Below are 15,167 nucleotides of genomic sequence, written 5' to 3'. Positions count from 1 at the left end.
AATTTAGAACATTGTTTATTTTCCTAATAACACTTTGTATACATAGTTCCCTTTATCATTTTGAAAAGAGCTAGAACAAAGATTCTAGCAGAATAGCATGAATCCATTTTATTTCGTAGGTTCTCGTCAGCTGCTTACAACCTGTGATATTTAAAATCACAATTATATAATGCGTTTAAATTACTTACATGAAAGCGTCTGGTTGAAAGTTATATTGAAGACATATTAGTATGGTATAGCAATGGTGTAAATAAATTTAATAGACTGAATATTGTAAATATTTACCTTATGTGAAAGAACATTCTACAACATTGATTGTGACAAATGTTCAAGCGGCTAGAAACCAGTGATTACATAACGAATAAAAATTGATAAGAATATAGTGAGTAGAGCACAGTTGAAAGATTATTTATTTGGAAGGTAGTTGAAATAAATTCAATGATGTAATGAATGCAAGAAAGAGTTTAAAGAGAAAGAAAAAAGATTTTAAAGATGCAGCGAAAGAGTATTTTTCACCAAGGCAAGGAAATATTAATAACCGTCTCCTTTTGAACATATAAGTCAGGTTTTTGACGCCTGATGGCAACAGTTTCAGCAAACTACAGAAGACTGGAGTTCGGCTGCTTACTAATCACCTTAAAGGATTGCAAGGTATCTACCCGATGTCCTATATCAAGGAGATGTTTGATGATTGCAATATTTAGAGTCTTTGTCTCCCTTGTTCGGAGACTTTTTGGAACATGTTCTTGCTCTTTTCAAAATAACATTTTGAATCAAACTGTTTTGTAATGTTAAAATAGCTTACATTGTACTATCAACTGTATTATCTAATGAAATTCATTTATTATAAATGTTGTACAATAATGTACATATATTGTCTGCATATGATTGTAAATGTATTTCTATACTTGTAGTTTGTATTAAATAGTTAAGGAAAGATGCACAGGCTTAAAATCTATTGATCTCTCACATGACAGATGGCTGTTGGACAATATTTATGTCTATTTATTTCGCTTGGACTAATAGTGAAAGATTGGTACGAGAAAGACACTTAAACTAGTATTGGATTCTAATTTTCTTCAGTAAATCAATGTATATAATTATATTATACATTATTTACTAATGTTTACTGAGTATATTTGTTTTTTTCGATCTGAACATTCTTTATACTATACTTCAGTCCACGTCTCATACCAAATCCTACTCGTGCTATACTTAGGTCTTTATGGTCGATTTGGAGTGCATTTTCCAAAAGCTTGGAAGCAAATCATGTCACATCTGTATATGATTTACAGCTTGGACACACTGCATCAAAAAGTAAGTGAAAAAAGATCATATTTGTTCACGTTGAGGAAATTAATGATACATCTCATATAGTTAAATACTAAAGTTTTAAACTTACGTAATCCCTGAATTTGAAGAATTCAATGATGATCATACTTTCTACGTATTGTGTTAAGTGCATCACTAAGATCTGTTAGAGATGTTTTGGTTCTGACAAGAAATTCTTACTACTATTCTGTATATTTAATTGATATCTCACATGTATTCAAACATTCTCCTTATTTCAAAATAAAAAACTAACCATAGTCATTCAACGAACAGTTCCAAGAAGTGTATACTTAGTTACTTAATTCATGAAAACATTTTGTCCTTCTAATGAATGATAATAGAAGAGACTCAAACACACTGGAGATGATAAGTACATATTGAGTTTACTGCTAGCGAATAGATTGATGCATATTTGATCTGCCAATTATGTTTAGTCATGATTAATTCGAACCTATTAGGAATTTGAGTAATGATTTAAATATTTAATGAACTTATATTGTTCAAATAAAAAGTATTTAAATTTTGATGACCATCACCATTATAGTGACCTATGTATACGGAGGTGATTTCTTCCTCAACGTTTCTTGTTACATATAAGCGACATCTATTCTTTGATATTTTTGATATCATCTGCTGCCAATTTATTTCAAATTAGAAGTTTCCCAAGTGACTGTAAATATGGAAGGAATAATATTTTTAAGAGCAATAATCGTCAGTTACTGAGAGAGATTTCCATTACCAATAAAGTTTTCGTGAAGTTTTATTCGCAGGGCTTATTGATACTAAGAACCCCAGAAACTTTTTAGCTTGGTCCTCAAGTGAATTAGCAATCAATAAATATATCGAAATAGATCAGAAAAACCATGGATCAAGAATCAGGTCAAAGGGTGAAACGATGACAGGCTAAAGGCCAATAATAACCAATCAGGATCAAGGTCGATAGGACAAGCTGTTAAACATATGTGGGGAAATTGGAATACCTCACTTTTGCCTGATTTTTGTGCTGATGACGTTATTCAGAAGAACAATGAAAGCTCCTCGATTAATTACTTTAACTTGGAGGAGGGGAGTCCATCAAAATAAACTACTTGAGCTAAAATTCTCCTCCACTTCTAATAGAGTCTGACTGAAGAATGTCGGAGAGCTAATTGACTGTTTCATGATGCACGTACAAACAATCCAAAATGAGATAAAGCTTCTCGTGGCAAGCGCATTAACATTTTTATTATATTGCTTTTATTATCATCAGCTTTATTCAATATTATATTTTTGGTACAATATAGAATTCTCAGCGCAAAGTATTTCAACAAGTTTCTGTTTCTTTCTTCTTTTTCGGTCCTGGCGATAAATATTGAGTGATCGCCAGTTATATGTTAGCAGTTCAGTAAATGAACATCTGAATAATGTGCATTCTTTTCGTTGTATATTGCCAGCAACCACATTGTCTCTTGTTGAGTTTTTTGTAACTTTAACAACGAAAGGTTGTACACTTTTCAGAAACGCAGCAGAATAGGTTATGCGATTAATAAACATAATGATATATTAAAACAAACAAAAACAGATAACTTGTTGAAATATCTAGATGGCAGGAACAGGTAGCTTAGATGCTCAAGCAGACCACCCTTTGATTCTTCATTTTGAATCCAGTGAATCATATATTTTATATTCGATTGAGTAGCGTCATAAGACGATCATTTCATGTTTTTATCTTCAAGTTAATACGCAACATCTGACTTATATGACTGAGGTCATCTTAAAAATGTTCAATACAGAAGATTATAGTTGAGGTAAATCGTCTTAAGATGAACTTCGGATTACAAGACTCCAGCTCTAATTAGGAATTAAGATCGTGATAACTGGTTTTCATCTGTGTTGCGATATCTTGCTTACTACAACAATTGAAGGATTCGATCTCTATCTCATGTCGTATCTTATAAGGACACTAAATAATGGTTCAAACCTAGGGAAAAAATCCCAAATACTCCTTAGTTTGCCATCATTATCCATTGAATATCAGTTCACGATAAGAAATACCTTCAAATTATATGAATTTAGCATAATATTGTTTAATGCTGCATAAAATGTATCTCGTTAGTATTAGGAACAGAAATTGGTTTTCACACTTGAGATCGCGAGTCAATTTAAGCTACATAACTATTGTAAACCTAGGACAAGTAGATGATTATTTCGTCCTAGTGTGATAGTTCTCAGCAGTGTTATCCACGGCCCCATATTCGGGACTCGAACCCAAGACCATATGTCTCGCGTGCGAACGCCTAACCCCTAGATAAATGAGTCGGCATCAGACAACTCTGATGTCTAAATTCAGTCAACCCATGATCTTGCGTGACCCTTTATTGATTGCCTGTTACGGACAATTGTCTCATACCCGATTCAGATTGGAACCCACTAATCACGGCTCCTCACTAAAGCTTCAAGAGTTACATTTTGAAGCTAGTCATTATGAAGGATTTTTGGAGATTGTAGCATTTTCACAGTTAAAATCACAAATCAATCTAAGCTAATCCACCACTGAAAACACTGAAAACCTGGGAATCGGATTGTCGGTATACTAATTATGATCTAATAAATAACCCTAAAAGTTTTATCTATCATGCACGATCGAGGTTAGTGTTATGAAAACTACCACACGTCAATTGACGAGGCTTTCATTAGGAATCTGTTTTGATCATCAATCTCATCAAAATAATCGAAAGTTTTATATATTCATCATAAGTTATATCGAACATAAATAACCTAACAGACTTAATGACCTTATCATACAACTTTAGTGTGGATTCGATCCTACATATACATATCTGTTCAATATTAGGCTCTATTTGGTAAAACTGGAAACAATAAAGTTAATGAATTTACATCAAAATGAATAATTAATATATTATTGATAAACTGATATAATTCTTAAGAAACCCATATTCTATGATAATATACCTAGATGAAGCTTAATTAAAATAAATGACATAATCAAACACTTTAAATTCCATCTATCAGTCATATAAATAACATAATTGTTAAAGCATTGATAAGAAAAATAGTTAACATGTGTAATCCAGGCATAGACAATTCCGGAACATTCTATAAACATCTGGTTTAAAAATACAAATTAACCATATTTTCAAGGAATATTACAACATGAAATAGATTATCTAATATTCATTTAATGTCTATAGTACACTTATATCTAACAACAAATACAAACATATATCTATTCAATACAGCATCTTATGATAAAGACTGAATTGTCCTTCAGGTTTGTGCTGATAATATCATTCAGAAAAACGATGAAAGCTTCACGACCAAACCATCCAGCTCAGAGAACAAAACTCTATGAAAATCATCCACCTGAGCTACAAATCTTCTACAATGAATTGTACATTTGTCTTCTTTCAATAGATCATTATTTAGAAAGTCTATAAACATGAAAACGCAATTACAATTTCATTACATATTAACGTTCATTATCGGTTAACAGAGAAATTAAAAAAATTGTCTATATGATGAATGAATTATATTCTTGAATTATTGACAAATTTCACAATACTTACACTTACATTGTGCTAAAATGAATGTTAATAAGCGTCATCTGTAATGTTAAACAATTAATCCAATTAAAAAATAAGTTAATGTATCAGATCTGTTGTGAGATATCAGCTCACTGAAGACAATGGTGTACGGTGGCACAATTTCATGGATTGGTTGAAGGTAGACATTAGTGTCATTGAATATCGGCCGGCTCAATGGTCTAATGGTTAAGCGCTCGCGCCTGAGACCGATATGTCCTTTTTTCGAACCTCACAGGTAGCGGGATCGTGGATGCGCACTGTTGAGGAGTCTCATACTAGGACAAAATGATCGTCCAGTGATTCCAGGTCTTCCATGGTGGTGTAGCTTCAATTGACTCATGATTTCAATTATTGTAGTATATCGTTATTAAAGAATCAAGTTTAACAGTAATGATCTTAGAAGTATTCATTTCATGGAGTTTCTAGTATAATATTTACTGATGAAAATGACTTTTAAACCTATTGAAGTAATCATATTCCTTAATTAATAAAAGTGTCAATAAAATCTTAGATTATATATAGTGTATTTTTAGGATGAAATCAGATGAAGTACTTCTTGTATAATCAAAGTAGTATTTAAGTTGACTTCAGTTTTTAGAAAAGAAATTAAATTACTTCATACATTTCTAACAATTCATATCATTATTATGGATAATATTCTATAGTTAATTGTACTTAATCCTTAGACATAGCTAATATAGACATTTTTTTTCTAACATTTCACTAACTACTTATTAAACAGCTTAAAGTAAACTATAACATCATTCAATCTATAAAAACTTGATACAATAGAAGGAACCATAGCATTTTGTACAAAATATTATAGGTAGCTAAATATAACGCTTTTGATTTCGTCTCTTTATATAGGTAAACTAATAGTTTGTAAATTTCCTAAAGTAACTTAGTAAATTAGATTTCTCATGTAAAATTTAATGTAAACAATTGATCAGTTTACTAATTTATATCCACATTGACATTCTCAGTCTGAAAATTGTTGAAAATATACGTTGAGACTATAATCTATGGACGAATCAATAAGATATAAGATAAAAAGTCTTAGATGTTGACGCGTAATTCATTCATTCATTCATACATTTGGTTAAAGAGCGTTTTGAGATTTTAGTTAATGTCAGTTTGATCATAAATTTTTTAAATCTAATTCATAACCTTCATAACCATCAACTGTAAATCGTCATCCTTATTCTTCACATAGGTTTATAACTTTCATTTGACTCTGCGAAGTAAGTGTACATTCTCATGGTCACTTTAATGTCACTCAAAGGTCATTCATAAATTTAAGTCTCACTCTGTATACATTCATTCACTACCATTTTGTTCATTAACAAAAGCATGGACACTAAGTTTATTTAAGTAATAATATTTCAATCATTGTAAATCCTTATTTATATTACAGTAGATCATATAATTATGTCTTTTAGTGTATTTATAATATTAAATAAATCTCTCATTTATTTCTCAAAACAAAAGTTATATTAAATTCATTTGGTATTGTTTTATTTGTATCTTCCTATTGTTATTTAGGACTGCAATTGATAAGTCTGTTGTTGGCATATGTGCAGCCTGTACGGATTGACTCGATATAGCCTTAAGTCATAAGCTTCTTATACAAAGACGGAAAGCGACTAGTAATGGGATACAGAACGCGCGTTTCGTCCTATTTGGAACTTATCAGCTGGATGTACCTGCATTCCAAAGTCGATGTTCACTCCGGGACTTGAACCTATGGGAACAATAGGAAAATACAAGTAAAACAACATCAAGTGAATTTAAACTTCACCCCATTGCTCAAGCAGGTGGCTATCAGGACTCAGTAGCTAAGTGGATAACGCGATGGCGTTTGAAACGATCGGTACTGAGTTCGAGTCCCGAAGTAGATATCAACTCTGAGATGTAGGTACATCGAGCTAAGGAGTCCCAAATAAGACAAAACGTGCGTCCTGAATCCCACTGCTAGGCACTATCCATCTTTGCCTAGAAAGTTATATTTAATAAAAATAGGGCTAGAATTTTATTGTTAAAGAAACAGTGAAAATGTTACGTGAATAGAGCCTCATAATTGCAATTAAAATCTTTGTATAATTTTCATAGTTTTCTTAGTGGAATACACACATATTCTTCCCACGGTTACGATAATTTGTCAAACAAGGCTTTGCGTATTTTCTCAACATTTTTACTGATTATAATCGTATCGTCATCAGAAAGGAAAATGAATTATCCCGTTGTTGTTAATCTTGACCGAATTGTGGTCAGTCTTTCTTAAAGAATAGGCATCCTATGAGGATAATCATTTCCCTTACTTGTTTCAAGAACATATGGATATGTGAATTCACCTGCTCAGTGAATAACGCATTGATCATCTGAAGCAAAACGCATTGGATTCTAGTCCCTTTGTGAACATCTAAACTGACATACACATACATTTAGTTGACGAGTCTTGGAAGGGAAGAAACTCACATTCTGGGTTCTATTACTATTTACAAACACATTTATCATAGTCGTATTCCAGAATGAAAAAATGTAACTATTTCTAAATTAATGCACAAAATATTTAATAAATAATGAAAGCTGTTTTATGTATAGTCCTGTTAGTGTTTTCATTCTGAAATGTTTAGATTATGTTTAATTAAAATAACTATTATCAATTATGGAAATTCAGACTGGATATACTCAAAGTACATAGTCTATTCAAACTTTTGTACAGTTTTTACATAATTAACTTTATTGTGAACTCAATTAATGACAAATGAAGTATAATGTATGTAGCTATTTATTAAATAAATGATTTATATATTATCCCGTAGAAAACTAACTCTCTAAAAAACGCCAACCAGAAAAAAATATTCAGATCACTTAAACTCTGCCCTGGGAGTCAGTTGGTCTTCATTTAGAAGTTATGACGCCTAATGATGAAACCACAAGGCTGATGCCTTTACTGACAACCAGAGCAACCATTTATTTAGGTACATGGAATGCTCGTACAATGTGGGAGACAGGGAGAGTCTTCCAAATTGCTGTATTGCTGCATTGTCTTTAGTGTATACCATTTCGTTTGCACATTTGCACATCTGTATGTCGAATTACAATTTTTTTTAATTTTATTTATTAGATCAAAATATTTATAATAAATCAGTCATGGACACTAGTCTTACATATGTGAGAGGTGAGGAAAATATAAAAGGTTGGAGACCAAGAGGAGATTCTTTGATTATTGAACATCAATGGGAATTGGAACGTTTCCATCGCATTTCATTGGTAAGTTTGAGATTCTATACATATCTCTCTGTAAAAATACAATAAAAGATATGGAACACATTGATAGTTGGTACTTATATTTTGGATAATGGATGTATTGTTCCATTCTATTATACCACTTAAATAAATGTACCGCCACCTGGAAGTTGAGTAGTCTAGGAGATTACTGAGTCAGGATAAGCATCAACTTGCTCAACCTCTATGAAATTCAAATGATAATTATAATTTAATCAAGCAAGAAAAAACAGGGAAGAAATTGATAGACCTGTTAAACAATCTAATGTCCCAACAGAAGCTAACCTAATTAGGCAATGAATTTGCTGAGATGATTACAGAATTATTCAATTTTTATTAATAATATTGAAGTTTAACTAGTAACGATAACCGCAAGTACCTTCCAATTCAATCTTTTGCATAACCTTTACAATTTGTTTTCCTATTGGTTGTTGTTACTTTATTTTCTATTCTCTCAAACATTTTGTTTTTATTACTAGATATACTGAGTTGTACAATGTCAATTTATTCTGCTTGAATATTAAGTCTTCTGAAACTGTCATTTTCCTGTGTTAGCGGTTAGCTGTTAAAGTGTTCTGTCAGACATACATACCTACATACATATTAATCGTGATATAAAGACATAACAGAATGAGAATTAGGAGGAGGCGATTCATGAAGAACTTCGGTTTGTTGACGTTAGAACTGTATGAAAATAAGTTCAGACTGTTTTTCCCAGTCAGACGTTTGTAGTTTTTCAGAAAAAATTGTTTATTTATTCATTAAATGAAATGAAACAAAATGAAATCTTTGGGATAATGTAGCTACCAAAAATCCATAATTGTCAGTTGTTGTTTGTAAACCGTTCTTAGTGTATTCAGTATTCTGTTATTCTGTAATGATATTGTAGTGAACAAGAACACGAGTAAGGGCAATCGAATGTATTTGAGCACAAAATTACAGAATACCTTACTAATATCTGAGAAACATACAGTGAATAGTTAATTTTCATACCAGTTGCTCTCCGTTCCCGTTCTTTTCCTCTCGATCTTCCACTGAAATACATTCTGTGCCTGACCATCGTTATATACTACTTATGTGGATATAAGTAGCCCATACCACAATATAACTGCTTATACAATGATTATAGTAAATTAATAAATGACTTCAATGAATTATTAGTTCACAATAATCACATTAGTAGAGTAATTATGTTTGTTTTTAATATATTAGGTGGAGAAAACTAGACACTTGTTGAAACTTCGTGAAATTTTAGGAACTAAACAGAAATTAATCTCAAATTGTTATAATCGTTCTGATACAATTAAAGCAAAAGTACCAGATAGCTTGAATTGTTTAGAAAAATCTTCATTATCTCCTACTAATAAGTCGTAAGTTGTTGTGTTGTTTTTGTCATTATAGTTAAACCATTTAAATTTTTTATTTTGCTTAAAAATATTTCATAAAGTGAAAAGAATTTAGAAAAGATTGTTAATGTTTGTAGTTTATATTACTGACTAAACACAGCTAGATAACAAATGAGAACTAGAAAGAACTAAAGATGTTATCACAATTGATTGACCACTGGGTGGTGATCAATGTCATGCGTGTCTAGTCCTTATTTGTGCAAATCGAATGCTATCGACCATGTTACAATGTGGCCACGCATGACATTGATCACCACCCAGTGATTAATCAATTGTGATTACATCTCAGTCCTACAAGAGGTCGGTCGCGGCCCGTATAGTTCAGTGGTAACGTCTCTGACTGTGAAACTGGGTGGCACGGGATTGAACCTGTCAGGGAGCATCAGTTCCCTCAAGATTACAGGTACACCTTGCTGACGAGTGCCAAGTAGCACGAAACCCGGGTCCAGGGTTTCCTGTCGACTACCTCCAACCACCATCTAACTAGAGATGTTATTTGTTAACGTAGGTGAATTTTTGAAGTTTAGAACAAAATAATATCATGATTTCATTCTACTCAATACTTCTTTTCTGTTGTGGCTGTTAGAAATATCCACATAAGTAAGTGAATGTATATTTTTCTAATTTGAATTATGAGTATCAGAATAAATAATTTTTGAATAGAATATGACTTAAAATAGGAATATTAAAACTAACTATAATTTTTTGAAACTGAAGTATCCATTGAAGTTGCAAACTTACAGAATAAATAATCATAGTATGGAACATTTGAGTGCCTGTTTAAACATAAAAACAATATAAAATCAGTTTCATAGTTAACCTAAGAATATGATCCTGTTTAGATCACTATTGTAAACCAAGAAGCATTGGACAGCTGTTTCATTCTAGCATAATACTTTTAAACAGTAAGAATCCACGACTCTGTTACAGATTACTGAAATAAGGAATTTCACTTTCAAGATGAAGGGATAACCTGTAGACCGTCAAGCCAATATTTAGTGGTTAAGTAGTCGTACACAACGAAAAAGTTTTTGTGTTCAAGTTCTGATGGTGCGGTCACAGATGCACATTGTTGAGGAGTCTTTCAGTGGAACGAAACAGTTAAATACTGCCCTCTGATTTTCAGTGGTGATCTATCTGAATTCATTCTGAAAAAAACAACTTTTGTTAACCCCTTTATTAACTAAGTAAGTTAATAAATAGTCTGAGTTCGAATCTCACAAGGCGAGATAGTGGGTGCGCGCTGCTGAGGAGTCCCACAACAAGATGAAACAGCCATCCTGTACTACCAGATTTCCCATGGTGGTCTAGCTTCAATTTACTCATGGTTTTAACTATTAAAATAGTCTAAGTTTAATAATCAGATAAATTCTGGATTTATTTAAATTCACATACGTAATATTAGTGTTTGTTAAAAATGGCCAACATTTTTGTATCAAAACATTTCATTCATTCATAAAAAATAAATGTCTATGAATACCAGAAAGACGGTATTACTTCATTTACATATTGTTTACTATAATACAGTAAAAAAACTTTCATATTGACTGAATGTTGAACAAAACAACACTTATCAAGGTACTTTATAGTATAAATCTGTCAAAACTGATTTTATTTTAATGTTACGTGTGATTTACATGTAAAGAGCATTATAGATAACAATTATTAGATGTTAAGTTTAATTTGTTTCTTTCATTATAAAAATAAGGAAGAAAGGAAAACATCATAAAGTTAGAAACATGTCAAAAAGTCTCCAATAATATTTTAATTTGGTAACTTAGTAACAAAATTCAACATGAAAGAAGCAAACAAACAAGGAACCAACTGTATTTTATACAAATGGAATATTGATTAATGCAGAACAGTCAGTCAGTTAGTCAGTCAACTACAACACAGGACCAGGTACATATATGTATCGGTTCAAGTTGCCATACTTCAATAACACAACAAGATGAATATCAAATTCATAGAAGTAGTTAATAAAAAAAATTCAAAATAAAAAGGAAAATATGCCATAATTTAGACTAAATGTTTATACAATCAAATGAGGGTTTAATTGAAAACATTAGACAGTTAGTCAGATATATCTGTTCTAATAATTTATGATAAAGCAAATACCATTCAATTTAGAAATTGTAAACTTATCTAAAAATAATAAGTGGGAAGTTTAATAATTTAAGTGATAATTCTTATTTGGCTAAATCGAGGCAATCCTCACCGGATGCACATGTGCCAACATGAGGCTGATCAATTGTAATCATAAATAACACTAGGAAGATACAAATAAAACAACACCAAGTGAATTTAAACTTCATCCCATTGCACAAGGAAATGGCTATCAGGACTCAGTAGCTAAGTGGTTAACGTGATGGCGTTTGAAGCGAACAGTACTGGATTCGAGTCCTGAAGTGAACATCATCTCTGGGATGCAAGCACATCCAACTGACGAGTCCCAAATAGAACGAAACGAGCGTCCTGGATTCCACTGCTAGCCACTATCTACCTTTACTTATTTGGTAGTGATTTTAATTTTCGACAGTGTAATAAGAAGATGAAGATTATCAGAACTATGTGGTGATATATTAGCGCAATACATTTCGAACAATCCGATCACATATATGCTTGTTAAGAACATTTATGCACGGAAATAAAAGGTCAACTAGACCATAAATCGAGTGTAAGAGAAGACAAGGATAATAAAGAAAATAATGTGCAAATAATTTGAAACCTCATCACTCTGTATAATAAGCTAATAATACCAGGTTAGGTTTAAGGTGAGTACAAACTGTTTTTGAATACAAAACGGGGGTTTGAACTTTCGTATGGCTAAGGCTTCAATAAACCTAAGTATACTCCTTTATACACTGTTGTACAACACCACAAAAACAATGTTAAGATCAATCTTATGACCTGTTTCAGTTATGTGTTTGATTATAGAGAATGATGGATGTTTATCCTCTACTCTTATTAGGTCATTTGATTCTATTTGTTTCTACAACAATTTAGGTACATGTTCACACACTCTAATTTTGAAATCACGAATCCAGTGGGATGGTTTACTGACGTAATAAACTTTGAATACAACATTTGCATATAAAATATCACGGAAAACACACTTTGAAGTATTATTCAATATCATTGTGAAACTGGAACTACTTAGACAATGAATAATGATTTTTACATTGGGAGATGAGAATTCAGTAAAATAAGCTCGCTGGTAGCTTAATAACAAGATGTAATCTTAGATTGAGACATTATAGACACTACCATAATAAGAAGTATTATAAGTGAGGATTTCTACACTTTGGATTCATCATCAGACCAAGAAAATTGAATCTAAACTTATTAGATATTCAATAACTTTTATTTACCTATTTTTTTATTTGAAATTAAAAATAGCTCTTCTCCAAAAAGACCAACATCACTAGATCTAACAAATAAACGAGAAAATAATACAAATAACAAAGATTTGAAAAGTACATCAAATACTGAAGAGATTATAAAACAAGTTAATGAAAATAATTTATCAAGTCATCAAACTGAAATGTCTAAGAATCATTTACTCATAACGAAATGTTTAACAGCTTTAACTAATTATATGCCGATTAGCAAATGTTTAATCCGACATTTTGGAGTTACAGTAAGTTTTATAATTTTGAATGATCAATGAATTTTTTTAACAGTTGAATTTATGAGTCAATCTAAGTTAGACCACTATTAAAAAACTGGAAGCGCTGTACGGTCGTTTCGTCCTAGTATGGGACTCATCGGCAGTGCGCATTCAAGATCCCGCCAGCAGGATTCGAACCCAGTGCTTGCAAGGTTTTCCATGATGGTCTAGCTTTAATTAAATTAATTAACTTATAGTTTATATTTGTAAATCGAGGAACCATTACAACTCCCACGATGAGAAAGTTAAAGCATCAAGACTGGTACAAATACAGATTTATTAACCTCAATACACGATGACGATCACCCTAGTCGAAAATACACTCATTTATATATTGATTTGTACATCCACTTTGATTATTAGTTAGGACAAAATCATACATATGAAAAATACTTTGAGTTATAACAAATTATATGCTACATGTCATGCTGAGTCAAGTTCATGTCTATTTGATGCAGGAATATTGTATCTTGAATAAACATCACACTCAAATGAATTAATATTATACCAAATAAAATAGCAGACTGGAAAACAAAACAAATACCATACTTTTTATTCAAATCATGAACCGATTGATTTCAGATCACCATTGAAAACCTGGAGGCACTGGATGGCCGTTCCGTTCTATTGTGGGACTCCTCAGCAGAGAGCATCCACCTCAGTACAATGGCAGATGGTTGCTCAATTTCGGGATTGTTTGAAGTTAGACATTAACACCGTTGGATGCCGGCCGGCTCACTGGTCTAATGGTTAGGCGTTCGCTAGCGAGACCGAAGGCTCTGGGTTCAAATCTCACGAGCGGAATCGTGGATGTGCAATGTTGAGAAATTTTACAATAGGACGAAACGGCCGTTCATTGATTCCAGGTTTTCGATGGTGATCTAACATCAATCGGTTCATGATCTCAATCAAAAACTTATTAATCTCTACAACCCTAGACTGATAAATACTATACTGAGTAATTATAACACAGTGAATTGAAAACAGAAGTAATCTTGATCAAAAATCACAATGAGTAAAGGGATGTAATTTCCCATCATATCAATACTATAAGTGAAATTTTTCATTTCAAACATGAATGATACAGAACTCTGAAAATGAAACCTAAAGAAAAAAAACAGTGTGTTTTTAGAATGTTTTATATGAATAATCATAGAAAATTAGATTTTATTCAAAGTTAACTGATCATACAGACACACACATACAGAAAAGAGACAACTTTAGGCACATCTATTTTGAACTGTGAAAACGTACAATGATCTGTATAATACTTTATTCAATATGTAGGTATTTAAAAATATATATACTGAACAAAAGAGAAAGATCTTGAGAACTACTTCTATTCATTCATCCTAATCTTGTATAATCTATAATAAACTGTATTTAGACATGTTAACGATAAATCGTAAGATAGGTTAAAGCTGAACGTTTCGATTAAAAAAAGTGAAAACTAAATCGTTTTTTACTTGAGATGACTTAGATTAAATCTACTTAAGAAGAAAATTTATGAAAAATAAAAGTATCAGAAGGGGTTTTGTGGAGATTGTAGTGATTTCAATAGTTGAGGTCATGATTCAATTGAAGCTACACCACCATGGAAAACCTCGAAGCACTGGACGGTCGTCTCGTCTTATTAAGAGACATCTCAGCAGTGCACATCCACGACCACGTTCCGTGGGATTCAAACCCAGGACCTATCAGCGCTTAACCACCAGACCACTGAGCTGGCATCCAACAGCGCTTCCAGGTTTTCCATGGTGGTCTAGCTTCAATTGAATCATGATAAAAGATTGACTTAAGAATTTTACTCATATAGTTTTAAATGAAATCTAAGTTGTTTAATTATTTAATGAATTTCTGGCTACTGTAATCGGTCTAATTAACTTC

General features: G+C 31.9%; 1 protein-coding gene across 1 annotated transcript in view; it reads left to right on the top strand.

Annotated features, from left to right (window-relative positions):
- Positions 1-15,167, top strand: part of KIF1B_3 (Kinesin-like protein kif1b) — a gene marked incomplete at its 5' end in the record, with an annotated part of 92,533 nt that overhangs the window by 61,353 nt on the left and 16,013 nt on the right. The window contains 4 exons of the mRNA XM_051218406.1: positions 1,220-1,317; positions 8,044-8,189; positions 9,417-9,574; positions 13,010-13,250. Coding sequence (XP_051073338.1) covers positions 1,220-1,317; positions 8,044-8,189; positions 9,417-9,574; positions 13,010-13,250 — 643 coding nt within the window. The remainder of the gene's footprint in view (positions 1-1,219; positions 1,318-8,043; positions 8,190-9,416; positions 9,575-13,009; positions 13,251-15,167) is intronic.

The sequence above is a fragment of the Schistosoma haematobium genome, chromosome 1 (assembly GCF_000699445.3).
Source record: "Schistosoma haematobium chromosome 1, whole genome shotgun sequence".
In the NCBI taxonomy this organism is placed as follows: Eukaryota; Metazoa; Platyhelminthes; class Trematoda; order Strigeidida; family Schistosomatidae; genus Schistosoma; species Schistosoma haematobium.
This window is presented reverse-complemented; position numbering and strand designations above follow the sequence as displayed.